At 41.2% G+C, this 19,828-nt stretch overlaps 1 protein-coding gene across 4 annotated transcripts in view; it reads right to left on the bottom strand.

Moving 5' to 3' along the window:
• Nucleotides 1-19,828, bottom strand: part of RELN (reelin) — a 1,394,857-nt gene that overhangs the window by 836,970 nt on the left and 538,059 nt on the right. For all 4 annotated transcript variants that reach the window (XM_077264737.1, XM_077264736.1, XM_077264735.1 and 1 more), the window contains exon 5: nt 16,425-16,457. In XM_077264737.1, coding sequence (XP_077120852.1) covers nt 16,425-16,457 — 33 coding nt within the window. The remainder of the gene's footprint in view (nt 1-16,424; nt 16,458-19,828) is intronic.

Here is a 19,828-nt window from a genome sequence, read left to right on the forward strand (position 1 = left end):
CAGATTTGCTCCTCCACACCGTGAGTCGGTGTGGAGTTCATTTTTGTAAACTCTGCGTGGATTTTGTAGTTTTTAATACTGACCGCACAGTATCCTTTTCTCTCTGTCTATCAAGTTTAGTATTGGCCTCCTTTGCTGAAATCTGATTTCATTTCTGTGTACGTCATTTCCCTCTCCACTCACAGTCAATATTTGTGGGGGGCTGTCTTTCCTTTGGGGGTTTTCTCTGAGGCAAGATAGCTTTCTATTTCCTACTTTAGGGGTAGTTAGCTCTTAGGCTGTGACGAGATGTCTAGGGAGAGTCAGGAACATCCCACGGCTATTAGTAGTGTTGTTGTTAGGATTAGGAACTGCGGTCAGTAGAGATACCACCTCCTCAGAGCTCGTCCCATGTTGCGTTTTAGCCACCAGGTCATATCAGTGTGGCCTCTTAACCACCAGGTCATAACAGGGTTGGTAGATTAGGGTTAGGGGTGTGTTGGGGTTAGGGTTTTGATTACGGTTATGGTTAGAGTTGGGATTAGGGTTAGGGGTGTGTTGGGGTTAGTGTTGGAGTTAGAATTGAGGGGTTTCCACTGTTTAGGCACATGAGGGGGTCTCCAATCACGACATGGCGCCACCATTGATTCCAGCCAATCTTGCATTCAAAAAGTCAAATGGTGGTCCCTCCCTTCCGAGCCCCGATTCGTGCCCAAATAGTGGTTTACCCAAACATATGGGGCATTAGCGTACTCAGGAAAAATTGTGCAACAATTTTAGGGGTCTAATTTCTCCTGTTACCCTTGGAAAAATAAAAAAATGGGGGCTAAAAAATTATTTTTGTGGGGTGATTAATTTTGTGTGATTAAAGTCTGCATTTCAAAACGTCACTACTTCCTTTCCGAGCCCCAACGTGTGCCCAAAAAGTGGTTTACCCCCACATATTGGGCATCAGCGTACTCAGGACAAACCGGACAACAACTATTGGGGTTCAGTGTCTCCTGCTACCCTTGTGAAAATCAAAATTTGCGGGCTAAAAAATAATTTTTGAGGAAATAAATGATTTTTTATTTTCACGGCTCTGAGTTATAAACTTCTGTGAAGCACTTGGGGGTTCAAAGTGCTCACCACACATCTAGATAAGTTCCTTGGGGGCCCTAGTTTCCAAAATGGGGTCAATTGTGGAGGCTTCTACTGTTTAGGCACATCAGGGGCTCTGCAAACGTAACATGACGCCCGCAGACCATTCCATCAAAGTCTGCATTCCAAAATATCACTACTTCCCTTCCGAGCCCTGCCATGCACCAAATAGTGGTTTACCCCCACATATGGGGTATCACCGTACTCAGAACAAACTGGACAACAACTTTTGGGGTCCAATTTCTCCTGTTACCCTTGTGAAAAAAAAATTGTGGGCTAAAAAATAATTTTTAAGGAAAGAAAAATGATTTTTTATTTTCATGGCTCTGCATTATAAACTTCTGTGAAGCACTTGGGGGTTCAAAGTGCTCATCACACATCTAGGTGAGTTCCTTGGGGGGGTCTGTTGTCCAAAATGGTGTCACTTGTGAGGGAGTTCAAATGTTTAGGCACACTGGGGCTCTCCAAACACAATATGGTGACCGCTAACGATTGGAGCTAATTTTTCATTGAAAAAGTCAAATGGCGCTCCTTCCCTTCCGAGCCTTGCCATGTGCCTAAAAAGTGGTTTACCCCTACATATGAGGTATTGGTGTACTCAGGAGAAATTGCCCAACACATTTTAAGATCCATTTTATCCTGTAGCCCATGAAAAAATGAAAAAATTGAGGATAAAGGATTTTTTTGTGAAAAAGGTACTTTTTCATATTTGCATATCTATTTGTGAAGCACCTGGGGGTTGAAAGTGCTCACTATGCATCTAGATAAGTTCCTTGGGGGGTCTAGTCTCCAAAATGATGCCACTTGTGGAGGAGCTCTAATCTTTAGGCACACAGGGGCACTCCAAATGCGACATGGTGTCCGCTAAAGATTGGAGCCAATTTTTAATTAAAAAAGTCAAATGGCGCTCCTTCCCTTCCGAGCCCTGTCGTGTGCCCAAACAGTGATTTCCCCCCACATATGGGGAATCAGCGTACTCAGGACAAATTGTACAACAACTTTCAGGATCCAGTTTTTCCTTTTACCCTTGGGAAAATAAAAAAATTGTTGCTAAAAGTTCATTTTTGTGATTAAAAAGTTAAATGCTAATTCTTTCCTTCTATGTTGCTTCTGCTGCTGTGAAACACCTGAAGGGTTAATAAACTTTGTGAGTGTGGTTTTGAGCACCTTGAGGGGTGCAGTTGTTAGAATGGTGTCACTTTTGGGTATTTTCCGCCATATAGACCCCTCAAACTGACTTTAAATGTGAGGTGGTCCCTAAAAAAATGCTTTTGTTGTAAAAATGAGAAGTCGCTGGTCACATTTTAACCCTTATAACTTCCTAGAAAAAAAAAATGTATTTCCAAAATTATGCTGATGTAAAGTAGACATGTGGAAAATGTTATTTATTCATTATTTTGTGTCACATAACTCTCTGGTTTAACAGAATAAAAATTCAAAATTTGAAAATTGCTAAATTTTCAAAATTTTCGCCAAATTTCCATTTTTTCACAAATAAATGCAAAAATGATCGATCTAAATTTACCACTAACATGAAGCTCAATATGTCACGAAAAAACAGTCTCAGAATCGCTAGCATCCGTTGAAGCGTTCCTGAGTTATTACTTCATAAAGGAACACTGGTCAGAATTGCAAAAAATGGCCAGGTCATTAAGGTCAAAATAGGCTAGGTCAAGAAGGGGTTAATAGGATGATTATTGTTGAGAGGCAGTTCAAGGTCTAGCCAGGTGGGAGAGGCACCTGCTTTGGACCAGGCGGCACTTTGTTTTAATAGGTTGACAAGGTAGTATGCCAAGAGATTGGGAAGGCTTAGCCCTCCATTGAATTTGTTCTTGAATAGAATATTAGTTGCTGTTCTAGCTTTTTTGTGGTTCCATATGAAATTGTTTATTATTTTTTGCAGTTAGGTCATGTACAGTTGAGGCATGGTAATGAGGAGAGTCCTAAATATATATAGGATTTTAGGAAGAATGAAGGCTTTATTTGTCATTACTCTATCCACCCACAAAAGTCCTAAACTACTAGTTAAGTCTTTGTTGATCACTTTGATTATGTTGTCTATATTTGTCGGAATAATTACTTTCAGATTTTTTGTGAGGGTAATACCTAGGTATGGTAGCTTTTTGTCTTCCCAACTGAACGATGAGATATTTTTTATGCCTTTGATGGTTGTATTTTCTAGATAAAAGTGGAGGATTTGAGATTTATCAGAATTTATTTTAAAGTAGGAAACTTCTGAGAAGGATTCTAGGATGGGAAAGCGTTTTTTGATTGATACTAATGGATCTGTTAAGGACAAAATCAGATCGTTCCGATTTTTAAGTGGCGGATTGGTGTTTGGACACCTTTAATGGTCGAGGTTATCTCTGATAGAATGGGCGAGGGGTTCTAATGCCAAGGCGAACAAAAGAGGAGACAAAGGGCATCCCTGTCTAATGTCATTTGAGATATGTGTGGGATTAGAAAGGTGGTTGTTAACGTAGACTTTGGCCACTGGGGAAGAGTATAGTGCTAAGATAGATGCCAGAATTTGGTTATTAAATCTGAATTTGGATAGAGTTAAGGTACCTTCACACGAAGCGACGCTGCAGCGATAGCGACAACGATGTCGATCGCTGCAGCGTCGCTGTTTGGTCGCTGGAGAGCTGTCACACAGACCGCTCTCCAGCGATCAACTATGCCGAGGTCCCCTGGTAACCAGGGTAAACATCGGGTAACTAAGCGCAGGGCCGCGCTTAGTAACCCGATGTTTACCCTGGTTACCAGCGTAAAATCTAAAAAAAACAAACAGCACATACTTACATTCACGTCCCCCTGCGTCCACTTCCTGACTGACTGAGCGCCGTACAGTGAGAGCAGAGCGGTGACGTCACCGCTGTGCTGCTTTCACTTTCACTTTGCGGCGCTGAGTCAGAGGAGGAAGCAGACTGCAGGGGACGCAATGTGAGTATGTGCTGTTTGTTTTTTTTACATTTTACGCTAGTAACCAGGGTAAACATCGGGTAACTAAGCGCGGCCCTGCGCTTAGTAACCCGATGTTTACCCTGGTTACCAGTGTAAAATATCGCTGGTATCGTTGCTTTTGCTTTCAAACACAACGATACACAGCGATCGGACGACCAAATAAAGTTCTGGACTTTATTCAGCGACCAGCGACATCACAGCAGGATCCTGATCGCTGCTGCGTGTCAAACGAAACGATATCGCTAGCGAGGACGCTGCAACGTCACGGATCGCTAGCGATATCGTTATAATGTCGTTTCGTGTGAAGGTACCTTTAGTTTTAGATAGGTCCAATTAAGCTTATCAAATTTTTTTTTCTGCATCTAGGGTGAGAATAATGGAAGGGAGATTTAAGGAGTTTATTTTGTGTATAATGTTCAGATATCTCCTAGTTCTGTCATCTGTTTGTAGTCCCAAAATGAAACCTAGCTGGTCATTGTTTATCAGGTCATCCTATTTGCTAGGATTTTTGCATATATCTTGAGATAGCTATTTATTAAAGAGATTGGTCTGTAATTTTTAACTTGGGCAGGGTCTCCCTTTGGTTTGAGGATTATAATGATTGTTGCTTGAAGCATCTCTGTAGGAAAGGAACCCTGAGCCAAGGCAGGTTAAAGACCTTTGCAAGGTGAGGAGCTACAAGTAGACCAACATTTTTGAAGTATTCGTTATTGAAGTCATCGGGACCAGGAGATTTCGTAGCTTTAAGATTTTGCATTCTGGCTAGGCTCTCCTCATTAGTGAATGGGGCCGTTAGGGTGGCTAGATCTAAATGTTTAATTTTTCGTAAACTGATTTTTGAAAGGAATTTGTTGATAGATTCCTCATTAAGGGGTTTAATGGAGTGATCTGAGTTAAGATTATACATATTTGAGCAGTATTCGGTGAAGGTGTTCGATATGTCTTTGGGATGGTAGTTGTTTACACCGTTTGGGGATGAAATTTTCTAGATCCTTTGTTTAATTCTAATGTGTTTTAGTCTGTTTGACATATACCTATTTGGCTTATTGAGAGAGTAATATCAGATTGAATTTGCAGGATTTGATAATTCCTTCTTGAGTTTTTGTCTAAGGTCCAAGATTTTTTGTTATAGAGAGAATATAGGGGAAGCAAGACCTGATTGTAAATCTTCTTTAGTTTTAATTGAAGATTGGAGCGAGTTAATTTTCTCCCTGTGTTATTTTTTGTGATTTGATGAAATTTTCATAAGAATTCCCCCAATCACCACCTTGTGGGCATTTCAAATATGGAAAGGGTTGATTTCATCAGAATAATTCTCAAGTATTTTTTTTATTAATGGCCAATTCAATTTCCGTTTTGTAAGAAGGGATTTGTAGTTGAGTGGCATAGCTCATAGCTGTTTGTTTTGGAGGAGAGGGCCTATTAAGAATTTTCCTGATATTGGGAAGAGATCAGAGATATATCTGGGCAGGACTGAGCTTTCTTCAAATTTAGAAAATGTCTGTGACAACTAGATAGATTTAAGATCAAGATTTGTGAACGTTGGAGAAGTGGGCGAATAATTTGTTTTTTTTGCTAGCCAGGAATTTAGGGTTGGGAAGTTATGCCTCGTGGTAGAGAATGAGTCAGTGTGACCATCAGGTACCATATTGAAGTCTCAGAGGAGTATTAATTTTCCCTTCTTTATTGTCCGTATTTTTATAACTAATTTGTTCAGGAATTGGAAGATTTTTTTGTTAGGGCGTAGACATTGAAAATTATGCAGAGGCGGTTGTTGAGGTGGCAGACTAGAATGTGGTATCCTGCGAGTCACCTATCTCCTCGAGTAGTTCAAAAGAAACATTTTTAATCATTGTGGCTACTACAGCTTTTTTCTTTTTGGGTTTGAGAGCTTCAAAGATGTGGAGGTAGTCTCTGTGGTGGAAGTTTGGGTGGTTATCTTTGATAAATTTAGGTTCTTGTAGGCAGATTAGGTCTGAGCGACTATTTTTAATCTCCTTCCATATTGTGAACTGCCTTGTTTTTGATACTGCCTGGTATTTGGCTTTGATATGTGCAGATAACACATGGATTTAGTGCATTTCTGCAGCAGAAATGCACTAAAAACATTTTATTCCTGTGGATTTTCAGCATTTAAGCAATTTAATGGGGAAAGTCAGTAGATAAAACTCAGTACAGCAGCAAGAGACATTAACATATTGATACACTGTGCATGAGATCTCTATAAATAACATCCACTTTGTCGAACTGTAAGACACTGCATTTGTGTTGCAGCTAAGCTGCAAAGCATCATAAACACACCAAAAACTCATCATGGAAACTTATCCTAAGAAGTTAGCAGCGGTTAGGAGGCCATTTAGATGAAATTTTTTTTCTACAGAACTGAAGTCAAATCGCTTAAAAGGAACCTATCAGTAGGGTCAATCCTCCTAACCTGGTAATGATTATGTAGGTCAAAAGAAGTTTAATAAAGTGATACCTTGATATCTGTGATCCGATGTCTCATTCCAGAGAAATCCACATTTTTCTTAATATCTAAATGAGCTGTTAAGATCTATGGGTCGAACATAGATCTTACCAAATGCTCTCCTGATCTACATGTTTCTCACGGGTATGTCCCCCTTTCATTTTATATAATCTCTGGAGGCTAATTCTCAGGAAGATCAGTGGCCTGCCCATAGATATTAACAGCTCATTTACATATTAAGGAAAATGTGTATTGGATCGCAGATATCAAGGTATCATGTTATTCAACTTCCTATGACCTATATGCCCATGCAGACGGTTTTGAAAGGTTGATCCTACTGACAGATTCACTTTTAATAAAAAAAATTTGTAAAGTTAAATCACTTTTAATGCTGGATAGAATTAGCAAATAAGATTTGAAAATGTAGTTAATCTTTAATAAATGCATGTAACGGATACCATACAGAGCGCCCTACAGGACCTAGGGGTACTCGGTACCAGGTCTGGTGGTCCTTATAGGGGAAGTCACAATGTCAGCGCCCCGATCTGTGGCCCTGGGCATCCAAATGAAAGGAAAGGGTATTTGAATAAAGTTTGTTCGTGACGCCACCTGTGGTATTCAGTCAGGGGTGACCGACGCTGCTTAAAGGGGTCCCCTGGAGTGATGGTACTGCAGCAGGGATGGTATGGCTTCCCACAGGTGAAGCTGGGTCCCCAGGGCTCCCAGTGTAGTAGGGACAGATGGTAGATGGTGTAGAAAGAAATAGAGGACATAAGGTTGCAGTCTCTTCACCTCTTTACTGGTGCAAGGCAGTCACAGTCCAGGGTACCAGATCACAGGTGCTGGTATGGTCTAGCCAGCTTGGAAGCTCTTCAGGAATCCCCCTAGCGAGGTGGGGTTGGAAACCTTCCTCTCTGCGCTGCGTTGTACTCCCTTGTTGCCTCATGCCTCACACAAGGTCCTCACTTTCTCTCTGTACCCTTTAGGTAGGACACTACCTGCATGACAGGTAACGCGAGCCTTTTTACAGGGTCTCTAATTATAACCCGGCTCTATGTGTTACTGTGCCTTCCGGTGTTAATGGTAAACAGGTGACTTGAAATCCAGCTGTACTCCGGTTTCTGCCATGGAGCATGAAGTTAGCCCCACAACCTTGTTCTTACAGCTACCGGTATCTGCGCTTCAGCATGGAGGAAGCTCAGTCACAACTTCCCTCCAGCTCTTCACTCTCCTTTGCTCCTGTTCCTCCCTCACTGCCTCTACAACTGTTCTTTTCCTTTCTTTCCTTTCAGGAGCTGCAGCACCTCACGTGGCTGCACAGCCCCTCTTCCTCTCTCAGACTCTCTCCATCTGTTTCCACTCTGCTCTGTCCCTCTGACAGACTCCTCTCACCGACTCCTCTCTCTGTCTCTCCCTCTCACAGACTAACTCACTTCTCCTCCAAGCCAAAATATATATTGTCTAGGGAAGCTCCCCTGAAACCGGGTTCAGAGCTCCCCCTTCTGGCCTGGAGTCAGAACATGTTGCATGTATGTGACTACCTGTCAAAGGGATCCTTCCTCACTTCCAAGCATGGTATCACTCTCCCCGTGAGGAAAGCAATACCACTGTAACAACCAGTTACCTGGGGTGTTATACATACAGTGGCATTAATCACTCAAAGGAAGGAGCCTACATTAAAAAAGATGTATTATTTTTTTACTGAACTCTGCAGGATGCTATAGTGCAGTCTACCAGTCTATTCCTTGCCTTGTTTTTTCACAATATGCTGACAAATTCTGGCCACACAAAAGCCAAAAGGACATATATGGACACATATGTGTGTACAGTACTTTCCTAGTGGACACAACTGGTTTCTGATACTTCCTGTATTTGAACCAGAAAAAAATCACTTGAAAGGGAATGGAAAACTTTTATTATTACTAGTATTATGTAAACAGCGAATGTAGGGAAGGAAGCATGAAGTCTTATTGAAGTTTCAACAGCTGTGCAAGCAGAGAAAGAAGTCAGAGAAGATGAGGCACTGATCTGGCAACTTGTTTAATATAGCAGAGTTACAAACAGTTGTATTTGCATTGCTAGTCGTGTTAAAATATAAAGTTTTCACCTATGCAAGGCCTACTTTTAATTTCTGTTTCAGCTGGTGCTTAGAGAATATACTGCTGCTACTGTCTAAACAGTACACAGAGATGGAATACTACTCTTCTTTCTCTGTAGCAGATTTTTTTTAATACATCCACTTCTAGTGAAAAGATATTAGTAAAAGTTCATAATTTTCTTACTTTTTTTTTAGAAAATAAATGAACTTTTAATAATATTTTTTTACTGGAAGTGAATGTATTCAAAATATCCTAAGGTGATTAGCGCCACATTCGCTTGGAGTTTATTTCCCCTTGAATTCACCACCTACGTGGATCTGAAGCAGAATCAACACACAGTTCTCCAAAGTGAGCTGCACACCGTATGGGATTATACAAGACATGGAGAAAGGTTCCCTAAAAAATTGATTCCTTGAGAATCTCAACGTGCATTTCTTACCGATTGAACGTGAGCATAACCGCAACTAAAAGATTTTTTTACTGTTGATAAAAACGTATTACGCTCAGAGGAAGCGCCACACTTTTCTTTTTTTTCCCTCTTTCCCTAAACCAGGGTATTTCTAAAGGCTTGTGTAGCACATAGACAGAAGTAGCAGCAGAAAAGAAAGTAGCATACAGCTGTACTAAACAGTGTGGCTGTGAATCCAGCACTGAAGCAAAATACATTTTCTAGAAGCTACAGCTTGATCTCCCTATGTCTGTCTCATGTGCTGAGCGTTCATCACTGCTTTTCCCCTGTCAATTTTCCCTAGACTTGTAGATGCTCTATAATCTGACACCTCACTCTGTTGGCACAGCTTTGATCAAGATAGATTTGAGCTTTTTTTTTGCAAAGCAGATTATGAATTTAGGAGGCAGGGAAAGATGTGGCTTATCAGTGCAGAAAGAAGGATATTTTTCTTATAAGATACATTTCAAAGTTTCTTATATCCACCTGTACTATTGATTTATCCAAATTTGTTGAAATTACAATGACCATTAAAGGACCTATAGTTTTCAAAACAGAATGGATATTTGATCTGGTGGGATGAGGGGAAGAACAGAGCAAAGGAATTAATTTTCACAGTAACATTTTGCAAATTATGAAAACTAGGTGAATTGCTTGAACTAACTGCAAAGTCTGTGTTAGAAAAAAAAAATATTTACAGTGGGTACGGAAAGTATTCAGACCCCTTTAAATTTTTCCCTCTTTGTTTCATTGCAGCCATTTGGTAAATCCAAAAAAATTAATTTTTCCACATTAATGTACACTCTGCACCCCATCTTGACTGAAAAAAACAAGAAATGTTGAACTTTTTGGCAATTTAATAAAAAAGAAAAACTGAAATATCACATGGTCATAAGTATTCAGACCCTTTGTCAGACACTCATATTTAAGTCACATGCTGTCCAATTCTTTGTGATCCTCTTTGAGATGGTTCTACTCCTTCATTGGAGTCCAGCGGTGTTTAATTAAACTGATAGGACTTGATTTGGAAAGACACACATAGCTCACAGTGCATGTCAGACCAAATGAGAATCATGAGGTCAAAGAAACCAAGGAGCCAGAGACAGAATTGTGGCAAGGCACAGATCTGGTCAAGGTTACAACAGAATTTCAGCAGTACTCAAGGATCCTAAGAGTACAGTGGCCTCCATAATCCTTAAATGGAAGACGTTTGGGACCATCAGAGGTTTTCCTAGACCTGGCCGTCCAGCCAAAGTGAGCAATCGTGGGAGAAGAGCCTTGGTGAGAGAGGTAAAGAAGAACCCCAAGATCACTGTGGCTGAGCTCCAGAGATGCAGTAGGGAGATGGGAAACAGTTCCACAAAGTCAACTATCATTGCAGCCCTCCACCAATCGGGCCTTTATGGCAGAGTGGCCCGACGGAAGCCTCTCTTCAGTGCAAGACATATGAAAGCCCGCATAGAGTTTGCTAAAAAAAACATGAAGGACTCCCATACTATGAGAAATAAGATTCTCTTGTCTGATGAGATGAAACTAAACCTTGTTAGGGTTGGCAGATTGCACTAAATATAAATTAAGATGACGTGTGATCGCAACCCAGGGTCCACCGTGTGGAGATGTAAAACTGCAGCTAGTAAACAATGGCGGAATCGTGCGGTAAATGATCTTGAAAACACATGTGGTTAAATGGCACCCTGTGTGAATAGAAAGTAATTTCCAAATTCTGTTAGCTTCACAGAGGGGTAAAGACAGAAATACAGCTGTCCCTGGACAGTATGGCGCAGCTAGATTCCATGCTAGTAAAAACAGCGCTATGTGAAATCCCGAACCTTCACAGGTGGACGCAACACTCTCAGGGGCAAGGAAACAGGTAGTGGACACAGTCACAGCACATGCACTCACACAAACTCCTCTCCGGAGGTGCCGGAATTCTAAAGGCTATACGCCTGCCCTGAGCACACACAAACAAGTCCGCACTACCGTAGTGTTCCACACACACATATGACATAAATGATCTTAGCGCACCGATGAGCGCCAAAGATCCTATTATAGACTGTGCCAATCAGACAGGACTTTGTTCGTGGGCCAACCCGGAGCTGGCACAGGACCTGAGCAGCTGACGACTGACCACCAATGAGAGGTTGCCACCTCATGAGCATGCTCAGTAGAGCGAATCCTGGACTTAGTCTCAAGAATGACTGCTCGCTGCTGTCTATTATTAGTTACCATAGCTGAACCCGGAGAGGCAGCGGTAACAATGCGCACAGCCTGAGTCTGAGCAAGACTCTGAGACCGACGTCTTTACTGAGTAGCATCTACTGCGGTTGAGACCAAATGGGAGACCACAGGAGAAGATAAGGCTTGGGATCCATCCTGTGCAGAGGGAGAATCCCGGCGTCTAACAGACTTTTTTGTTGATAAATCTATGCGGTATGTGTGGAGAAAACCAGACACTGCTCATCACCTGCCCAATACAATCCCAACAGTGAAACATGGTGGTGGCAGCATAATACTATGGGGGTGTTTTTCAGTTGCAAGGACAGGACGACTGGTCATTGAAGGAAACATGAATTCGGCCAATACAGGGATATCCTGGATGAAATCCTCTTCCAGAGTGCTCTGGACCTCAAACCTGGCCGAAGAATCACCTTCCAACAAGACAATGACCCCAAGCACACAGCTAAAATAACAAAGGTGTGGCTTCAGAACATCTCTGTGACCATTCTTGATTGGCCCAGCCAGAGCCCTGACCTAAACCCAATTGAGCATCTCTGGAAAGACCTGGAAATGGCTGGCAACCAACTTTTCCCCATCCAACCTCATGGAACTGGAGAGGATCTGCAAAGAAGATTGGCAGAGGATCCCCAAATCCAGGTGTGAAAAACTTGTTGCAACATTCCCAAGAAGACTCATGGCTGTACTAGCTAAAAGGGTGCTTCTACTCAATACTGAGCAAAGGGTGTGAATACTTATGACAATGTGATATTTCAGTTTTTCTTTTTTTTAATACGTTTGCAAAAATTACTACATTTCTGTTTTTTTAAGTCAAGATGGGTTGCAGAGTGTTAGGGGTCGATTTCCCACCTCTGCACAGGGGGAATCTCGGTCCATCTCCACTGCGGTCTCCCATTCTTCTCCTGCTGCAGTGGAGTCTGCTCAGCGGAGACGTCGGCCCCAGCATCTCGCTCAGTCTGACTCTGTGCAAAGGGTTACTGCTGCTTTTCCAGCTTCTGCCATTGAAGCCAGTGCTGGGCAGCGGCGAGCAGACGCTTTTGGGACTAAGTCCCGCTTTTCTCCTTCTGAGCATGCCCAGGGTAAGATCTCTTATTGGAGATCGAGGGTCACATGCTTAGATACTGCAGCAAAGGCCATTGGTTCTCCTGGAAGGTCCTGAAGGTGCTCAGGCTTTGTGGCAGCTTCTCATAGGTCCTTCTAGGAAGGTCTTGTTCGTGATTCAGCTATAAAAGGCTTGCATGGCCGCACGGACATGCGCTAGTATCAATTCAAATATGTGCTTTGTGCCAGTATGGTTATGCATGAATGTGTTCAGGGATTCGGCTGAAATAAGCCCCTAGAATACCGGCTTCTCCGGTGAGGAGATTGTGTGTTTGTATTCAGGGACCCGGCTGAAATAAGCCCCTAGAATACCGGCTTCTCCGGTGAGGAGACTGTGTGTGCATAACCACTGACTGCTATCAGTTTGGCAGCAAGCTTGCACTCCTGTGAGGCTAACAGGGCGCAGTGCTTTCCTCTCACGGCTGCTCTGTGAGGTAACAGAGCTAGTCTATACCGCCAAACAGTGCCACCATTCACTAGCAGCAGGTTCTCCTGCACGGTGGACCCCGGGCTGCGAACGCACCATCTATATATATAATTGTCTAAGGGTTTTTCTGTCTGTCTGTCTGTCTGTCCTGGAAATCCCGCGTCTCTGATTGGTCGAGGCCTGGTGGCCTCGACCAATCAGAGACGGGCACAGTATCGATGTAGATGTCATAATGGTTGCCATGGCGACGATGATGTCATAAAGGTTGCCTCGACCAATCAGCGACGGGCACAGTCTGCCGCAAATTCTGGAATCATCATTGTCCATATACTACGGGGACATGCATATTCTAGAATACCCGATGCATTAGAATCGGGCCACAATCTAGTTTATAATAAACATCTATTTTTACTCGGTGCGTTCCGCTAGCCCTAACACAGAGTGTACATTAATGAGAAAAAAATGAACTGCAATGAAACAAAAAGTGAAAAATGTAAAGGGGTCTGAATACTTTCCGTACCCACTGTATATCCAGAACAATGACACAAAAAATAGGGCTAGAATTCATATTTGAGACTGAGTCTCTGTTAGAGGTTCAGACACAAGTTCTGTCAATTTTACCATATACTACACTTTTTTTTAATATGATGGGCTTTCAAACAAACCCACTTGTGGTCAGTGGGGTCTGAATGGTGTATCTTAATTCTCTCATCGAATTTATCCATTTCTTGCAAGAGTTACATTTATCTGTTATGCTATGGTGAACCTACCCTCAATAAAAATAGGTAAAATGTACAGTACAGTTATATGAAAAAGTTTGGGCACCCCTATTAATCTTAAGCTTAATGTTTTATAAAAATTGTTTTTTTTGCAACAGCTATTTCAGTTTCATATATCTAATAACTGTTGGACACAGTAATGTTTCTGCCTTGAAATGAGGTTTATTGTACTAACAGAAAATGTGCAATCTGCATTCAAACAAAATTTGACAGGTGCATAAGTATGGGCACCTCACCAGAAAAGTGACATTAATATTTAGTAGATCCTCCTTTTGCAAAAATAACAGCCTCTAGTCGCTTCCTGTAGCTTTTAATGAGTTCCTGGATCCTGGATGAAGGTATTTTTGACCATTCCTCTTTACAAAACAATTCCAGTTCAGTTAAGTTTGATGGTCGCCGAGCATGGACAGCCCTCTTCAAATGATCCCACAGATGTTCAATGATATTCAGGTCTGGGGACTGGGATGACCATTCCAGAACAGTGTAATTGTTCCTCTGCATGAATGCCTGAGTAGATTTGGAGCGGTGTTTTGGATCATTGTCTTGCTGAAAGATCCATCCCCTGCGTAACTTCAACTTTGTCACTGATTCATGAACATTATTGTCAAGAATCTGCTGATACTGAGAGCAATCCATGTGTCCCTCAACTTTAACAAGATTCCCGGTGCCGGCATTGGCCACACAGCCCCAAAGTATGATGGAACCTCCACCACATTTTACTGTGGGTAGCAAGGGTTTTTCTTGGAATGCTGTGTTTTTTTGCCGCCATGCATAATGCCTTTTTGTATGACCAAACAACTCAATCTTGGTTTCATCAGTCCACAGGATCTTCTTCCAAAAAGAAATTGGCTTCTCCAAATGTGCTTTTGCATACCTCAGCCGTTTGTTTGTGGCGTGCTTGCAGAAACGGCTTTTTTCGCATCACTCTCCCATACAGCTTCTCCTTGTGCAAAGTGCGTTGTATAGTTGACCGATGCACAGTGACACCATCTGCAGCAACTTGATGCTGCAGCACTCTGGAGGTGGTCTGAGGATTGTCCTTGACTGATCTCACCATTCTTCTTCTCTGCTTTTCTGATGTTTTTCTTGGCCTGCCACTTCTGGCCTTAACAAGAACTGCACCTGTGCTCTTCCATTTCCTTACTATGTTCCTCACAGTGGAAATTGACAGGTTAAATCTCTGAGACAGCTTTTTGTATCCTTCCCCTGAACAACTATGTTGAATAATCTTTGTTTTCAGATCATTTGACAGTTGTTTTGAGGAGCCCATGATGCCACTCTTCAGAGGAGATTCAAACAGGAGAACAACTTGCAAGTGGCCACTTTAAGTAGCTTTTCTCATGATTGCATACACCTGGCTATGAAGTTCAAAGCTCAATGAGGTTACAAAACAAAAAAAAGTGCTTTAGTAAGTCAGTAAAAAGTAGGTAGGAGTATTCAAAACAAGAAAATGATAAGTGTGCCCATACTTATGCACCTGTCAAATTTTGTTTGAATGCAGATTGCACATTTTTTGTTAGTACAATAAACCTCATGATTAATAGGGGTGCCCAAACTTTTTCATATAACTGTACATATATTGAGAACTTAAACTGCTGCCGCATAGTTACATATACACTTATGAAAATCACACATGCAGAAAACATTAACCTAACACTTAGGACAGTTTCACACACCCATGTTTTAAGATCCATAATCAAACTGCGATGTAAGAAATGGTCACAGGTCTCCTGACGTGGATTTGGCAGCCTGATACATGCGTATGAGACTAGTGCTAAGTTCAGGTCAGGAGATCCTAGACCAGTCTGTGCATCACAGTCCGAGTACAGACCACAAAACAAAAATGTGCGAAACTGGCTTTAAAGCATTATAATATGAAGATGGAACAAGCATTTTCAATGGCTTGTGCTGTGTAATATGGCAAATTAAGTGTGCTGCATCCTGATATGTAACATGTCATGTCATGTTAACATTTTCTACATCTGTATATATTTCCTGCATCTAGGGCTGTGTGCAGCAATCACCTAACAGAAGTTTGCACTATAGTAAAATGTCATATCAGATTTGCCAACCACACTGTAATACTGCCAGATTGAACTTTTCAGTGTTAGAAACAATGGCCAGTATAGAGTAGATACTGTTTTAATACAACAGAAAAGGTTATAAATTTCACTAATACAACATGTTTTCATACAAGTTATACTGCATCACAACTTCAATTTTTGTGGTTTCATTCTATGAAAATCTGAAATAGTAGCACTTTGAAGAGACATGCACACTGTAGTGTCCTTCCCTATACCAGAGCTATGTTCCATACACCCACTGAATGCAAGAACAAAAAGGGAGTAAGGAGAATCAAGAGAGAATAACAAAGTGACCCTTGATCTCTCATAAAAAAGTCTATGATGCTTTTGTTTTTCTTTAATAAAATTATAGAGCAAAGAGGTCAAATAAAATAGGTCAGTTCGCTTTCAGTTTTTGTCTGTTGTCTGCTTTGTTAAAAATAAAAATCAATTCCCTTCTATTATTCCTTTGCTAACTGTGAATTCACAATACTGCTCTAACAGAGGAGAAAACTCTATTATATACAAAGCCGAAAACTGCTAAGATCTAAAACCAATGCCTGGCGTTTACAAGGTCTCTCACCAATGAACAGTATGTAAAAGAAACATTTATCAAATGTCTATAATCATTGTTAAACAAAAGAAAATACACAGGTCAGAAGATCCACATTTTAAGTCAGATCATGTATCATCAACATTTTAATTTAGTAACTAATACTTACCTAAATTTGGCCGTAAAGGTGCTTCTGTTGGAGCTGAAAAAAAAAATCAAACATGTTCAGTATGAATTTTGATATAGCTCTACAGGTCAGTAATCATTGTAGGGCGCAATCAGTATCAGGTTATTACAATGGAATATCATTGTGGACATTCTGTTACATGATCCCTCTTACTTTTTATTGCCTCCTTTTTCCATTTTTCAGTCATTTCACTTTGAATTGAAAGAGTCTAATAGATCAGTTATCAGATTAAAGTAACTACTAATTAACCCATTACAATTCATTATTTCTAAGGTCACCTGATAGTCTAGTCAGCTATTAAAATCTGTATTCTACAGGTCCGTAAACCTTTATTTATTGGTGGCTGTTTAACACTAGGACTATCACACTGGTCACCCCCCTAGAACTACTGAATGGAGTCATTTTGACTCCTGGCTTTTTTTTTTTTTTTTTTTTATAGAGTTTCTTGCTCCTGGTATTGTTGTATCTTTAATTTATAGAATGTATAGAATGAATATAGAATGTATAGAATGCAAAACAGCAAGGCTATGGTCAGGTGCACACTTCTTCTAGCCATATTAGCAGTTAGCAAAACTGCAGGCCATATTATACAGAAATTATGTAGTCCACTCGAGAGTTCACTGGTTCAGTGACAGATGTCCTGAAAATGTCCTGTGTATGTCAAGTATATTTGCAAAAATACTTATTCTAAGGCTAAGCCAACATTTATTCTAAACATACAAGAAAATGAAAACTAAAAGAAATAATAACATTTAGGGACAAAGACTAGCAAGATATAGTAGGGAGTCAAAATGACTCCCTTTGGTAATTAAAGGTAAACTTTGAAAAAAAGGTACCTTTTTTTCAAAAATTATTTATTGTCACAAAATCTTTTTTCGCATCCTAAATGAGTAAAAGTCACCAAGTCTCATGCCAGAATTTGGAAAAATGTAGTCACAGAAGAGAAACAAAAATTGCAAAATGACTCCATCGGTAGCTCTAGTGTTAATAGCCTTGTTAACACAGGCAGACCATGGTAAATGATGCACACTCAACAATCTATGATAAATTGTTTAGTGCACATAGGCTTCCACAGATCTCGGCAATGTGAGTTTTGTTTACTCAATTCGATGCACAAAAGATCACTTCATCTGATGAAAAAATCATTTTACTTGATCACTGGTGGATCAACAGTCTGTTTACACTGAAAGGTTATCATGAACAAGTCTTTAACTTGCTCACCACACATCTAGATAAGTTCCTTTGGGGGTCTAATTTCCAAAATGGTGTCACTTGTGGGATGTTTTCACTGTTTAGGCACATCAGAGCCTGTCCAAACGTGACATGGCGTCTGATGTCAATTCCAGCCAATTCTGCGTTGAAAAAGTCAAACGGTGCTCCTTCCCTTCCAAACTCTGCCGTGCACCCAAACAGTGCTTTACCCCCACATATTGGGTATCAGCGTATTCAGGAAAAATTGCACAACAACTTTTGTCATTAACTTTCTCTTTTTAAACTTGTAAAAATAAAAAAAAAATTGGTTGTGAATAAAATGTGAAAAAAAGTTGTGTTCATTTTTTCCTTCCACATTGCTTCAGTTCCTGTGAAGCAAGTAAAGGGTTAATAAACTTCACGAATGGTGTTGTAAAAATGAGAAATCACTGGTCGACTTTTAACCCTTATAACTTCCTAACAAAAAAAATATTGTTTTCAAAATTGTGCTGATGTAAAGTAGACATGTGGAAAATGTTATTTATTAAAGGGAACCGGTCACCCACAAAATCGAAGATGAGCTAAGCTCACCAGCATCAGGTGCTAAACTACAGCATTCTGTAATGCTGTAGATAAGCCCCCGATGTATCCTGAAAGATGAGAAAAAGAGGTTAGATTATACTCATCTGGGGGGCAGTCCGATCCGATGGACGTCGCGGTTCGGTCCAGGGCCTCCCATCTTGGAGGCCCCGGACTGGACTGCGACACCCATTGGACCGGACCGCAGCGGGACCACTCCTGGGTGAGTATAATCTAACCTCTTTTTCTCATCTTTCAGGATACATCGGGGGCTTATCTACAGCATTACAGAATGCTGTAGATAAGCCCGATGCCGGTGGCCTTAGCTCATCTTCGATTTTGGGGGTGACAGGTTCCCTTTAAGTATTTTGTGTGACATACAGTACAGACCAAAAGTTTGGACACACCTTCTCTTTTAAAGATTTTTTTGCATTTTCATGACTATGAAAATTGTACATTCACACTGAAGGCATCAAAACTATGAATTAACACATGTGGAATTATATACTTAACAAAAAAGTGTGAAACAACTGCTTTGCACACTCTTGGCATTCTCTTGATGAGCTTCAAGAGGTAGTCACCGGTAATGGTCTTCCAATAATCTTGAAGGAGTTCCCAGAGATGCTTAGCACTTGTTGGCCCTTTTGCCTTCTCTCTGCGGTCCAGCTCACCCCAAACCATCTCGATTGGGTTCAGGTCTGGTGACTGTGAAGGCCAGGTAATCTGGCGTAGCACCCCATTACTCTCCTTCTTGGACAAAAAGCCCTTACACAGCCTGGAGGTGTGTTTGGGGTCATTTTCCTGTTGAAAAATAAATGATGGTCCAACTAAACGCAAACCGGATGGAATAGCATGCCGCTGCAAGATGCTGTGGTAGCCATGCTGGTTCAGTATGCCTTCAATTTTGAATAAGTCCCCAACAGTGTCACCAGCAAAGCACCCCCACACCATCACACCTCTTTCTAAATGCTTCACGGTGGGAACCAGGCATGTAGAGTCCATCCGTTCACCTTTTCTGCGTCACACAAAGACACGGTGATTGGAACCAAAGATCTCAAATTTGGACTCATCAGACCAAAGCACAGATTTCCACTGGTCTAATGTCCATTCCCTGTGTTCTTTAGCCCATACAAGTCTCTTCTGCTTGTTGCCTGTCCTTAGCAGTGGTTTCCTAGCAGCTATTTTACCATGAAGGTCTGCTGCACAAAGTCTCCTTTTAACAGTTGTTGTAGAGATGTGTCTGCTGCTAGAACTCTGTGTGGCATTGACCTGGTCTCTAATCTGAGCTGCTTTTAACCTGCGATTTCTGAGGCTGGTGACTCAGATAAACTTATCCTCAGAAGCAGAGGTGACTCTTGGTCTTCCTTTCCTGGGGCGGTCCTCATGTGAGCCAGTTTCTTTGTAGCGCTTGATGGTTTTTGCCACTGCACTTGGGGACACTTTCAAAGTTTTCCCAATTTTTCAGACTGACTGACCATCATTTCTTAAAGTAATTATGGCCACTCGTTTTTCTTTACTTAGCTGCTTTTTTCTTGCCATAATACAAATTCTAACAGTCTATTCAGTATAACTATCAGATGGTCCCAACACCATTTATAAGGCAAGAAATCCCACTT

The sequence above is a fragment of the Ranitomeya variabilis genome, chromosome 5, assembly GCF_051348905.1.
Source record: "Ranitomeya variabilis isolate aRanVar5 chromosome 5, aRanVar5.hap1, whole genome shotgun sequence".
Taxonomy (NCBI): domain Eukaryota; kingdom Metazoa; phylum Chordata; class Amphibia; order Anura; family Dendrobatidae; genus Ranitomeya; species Ranitomeya variabilis.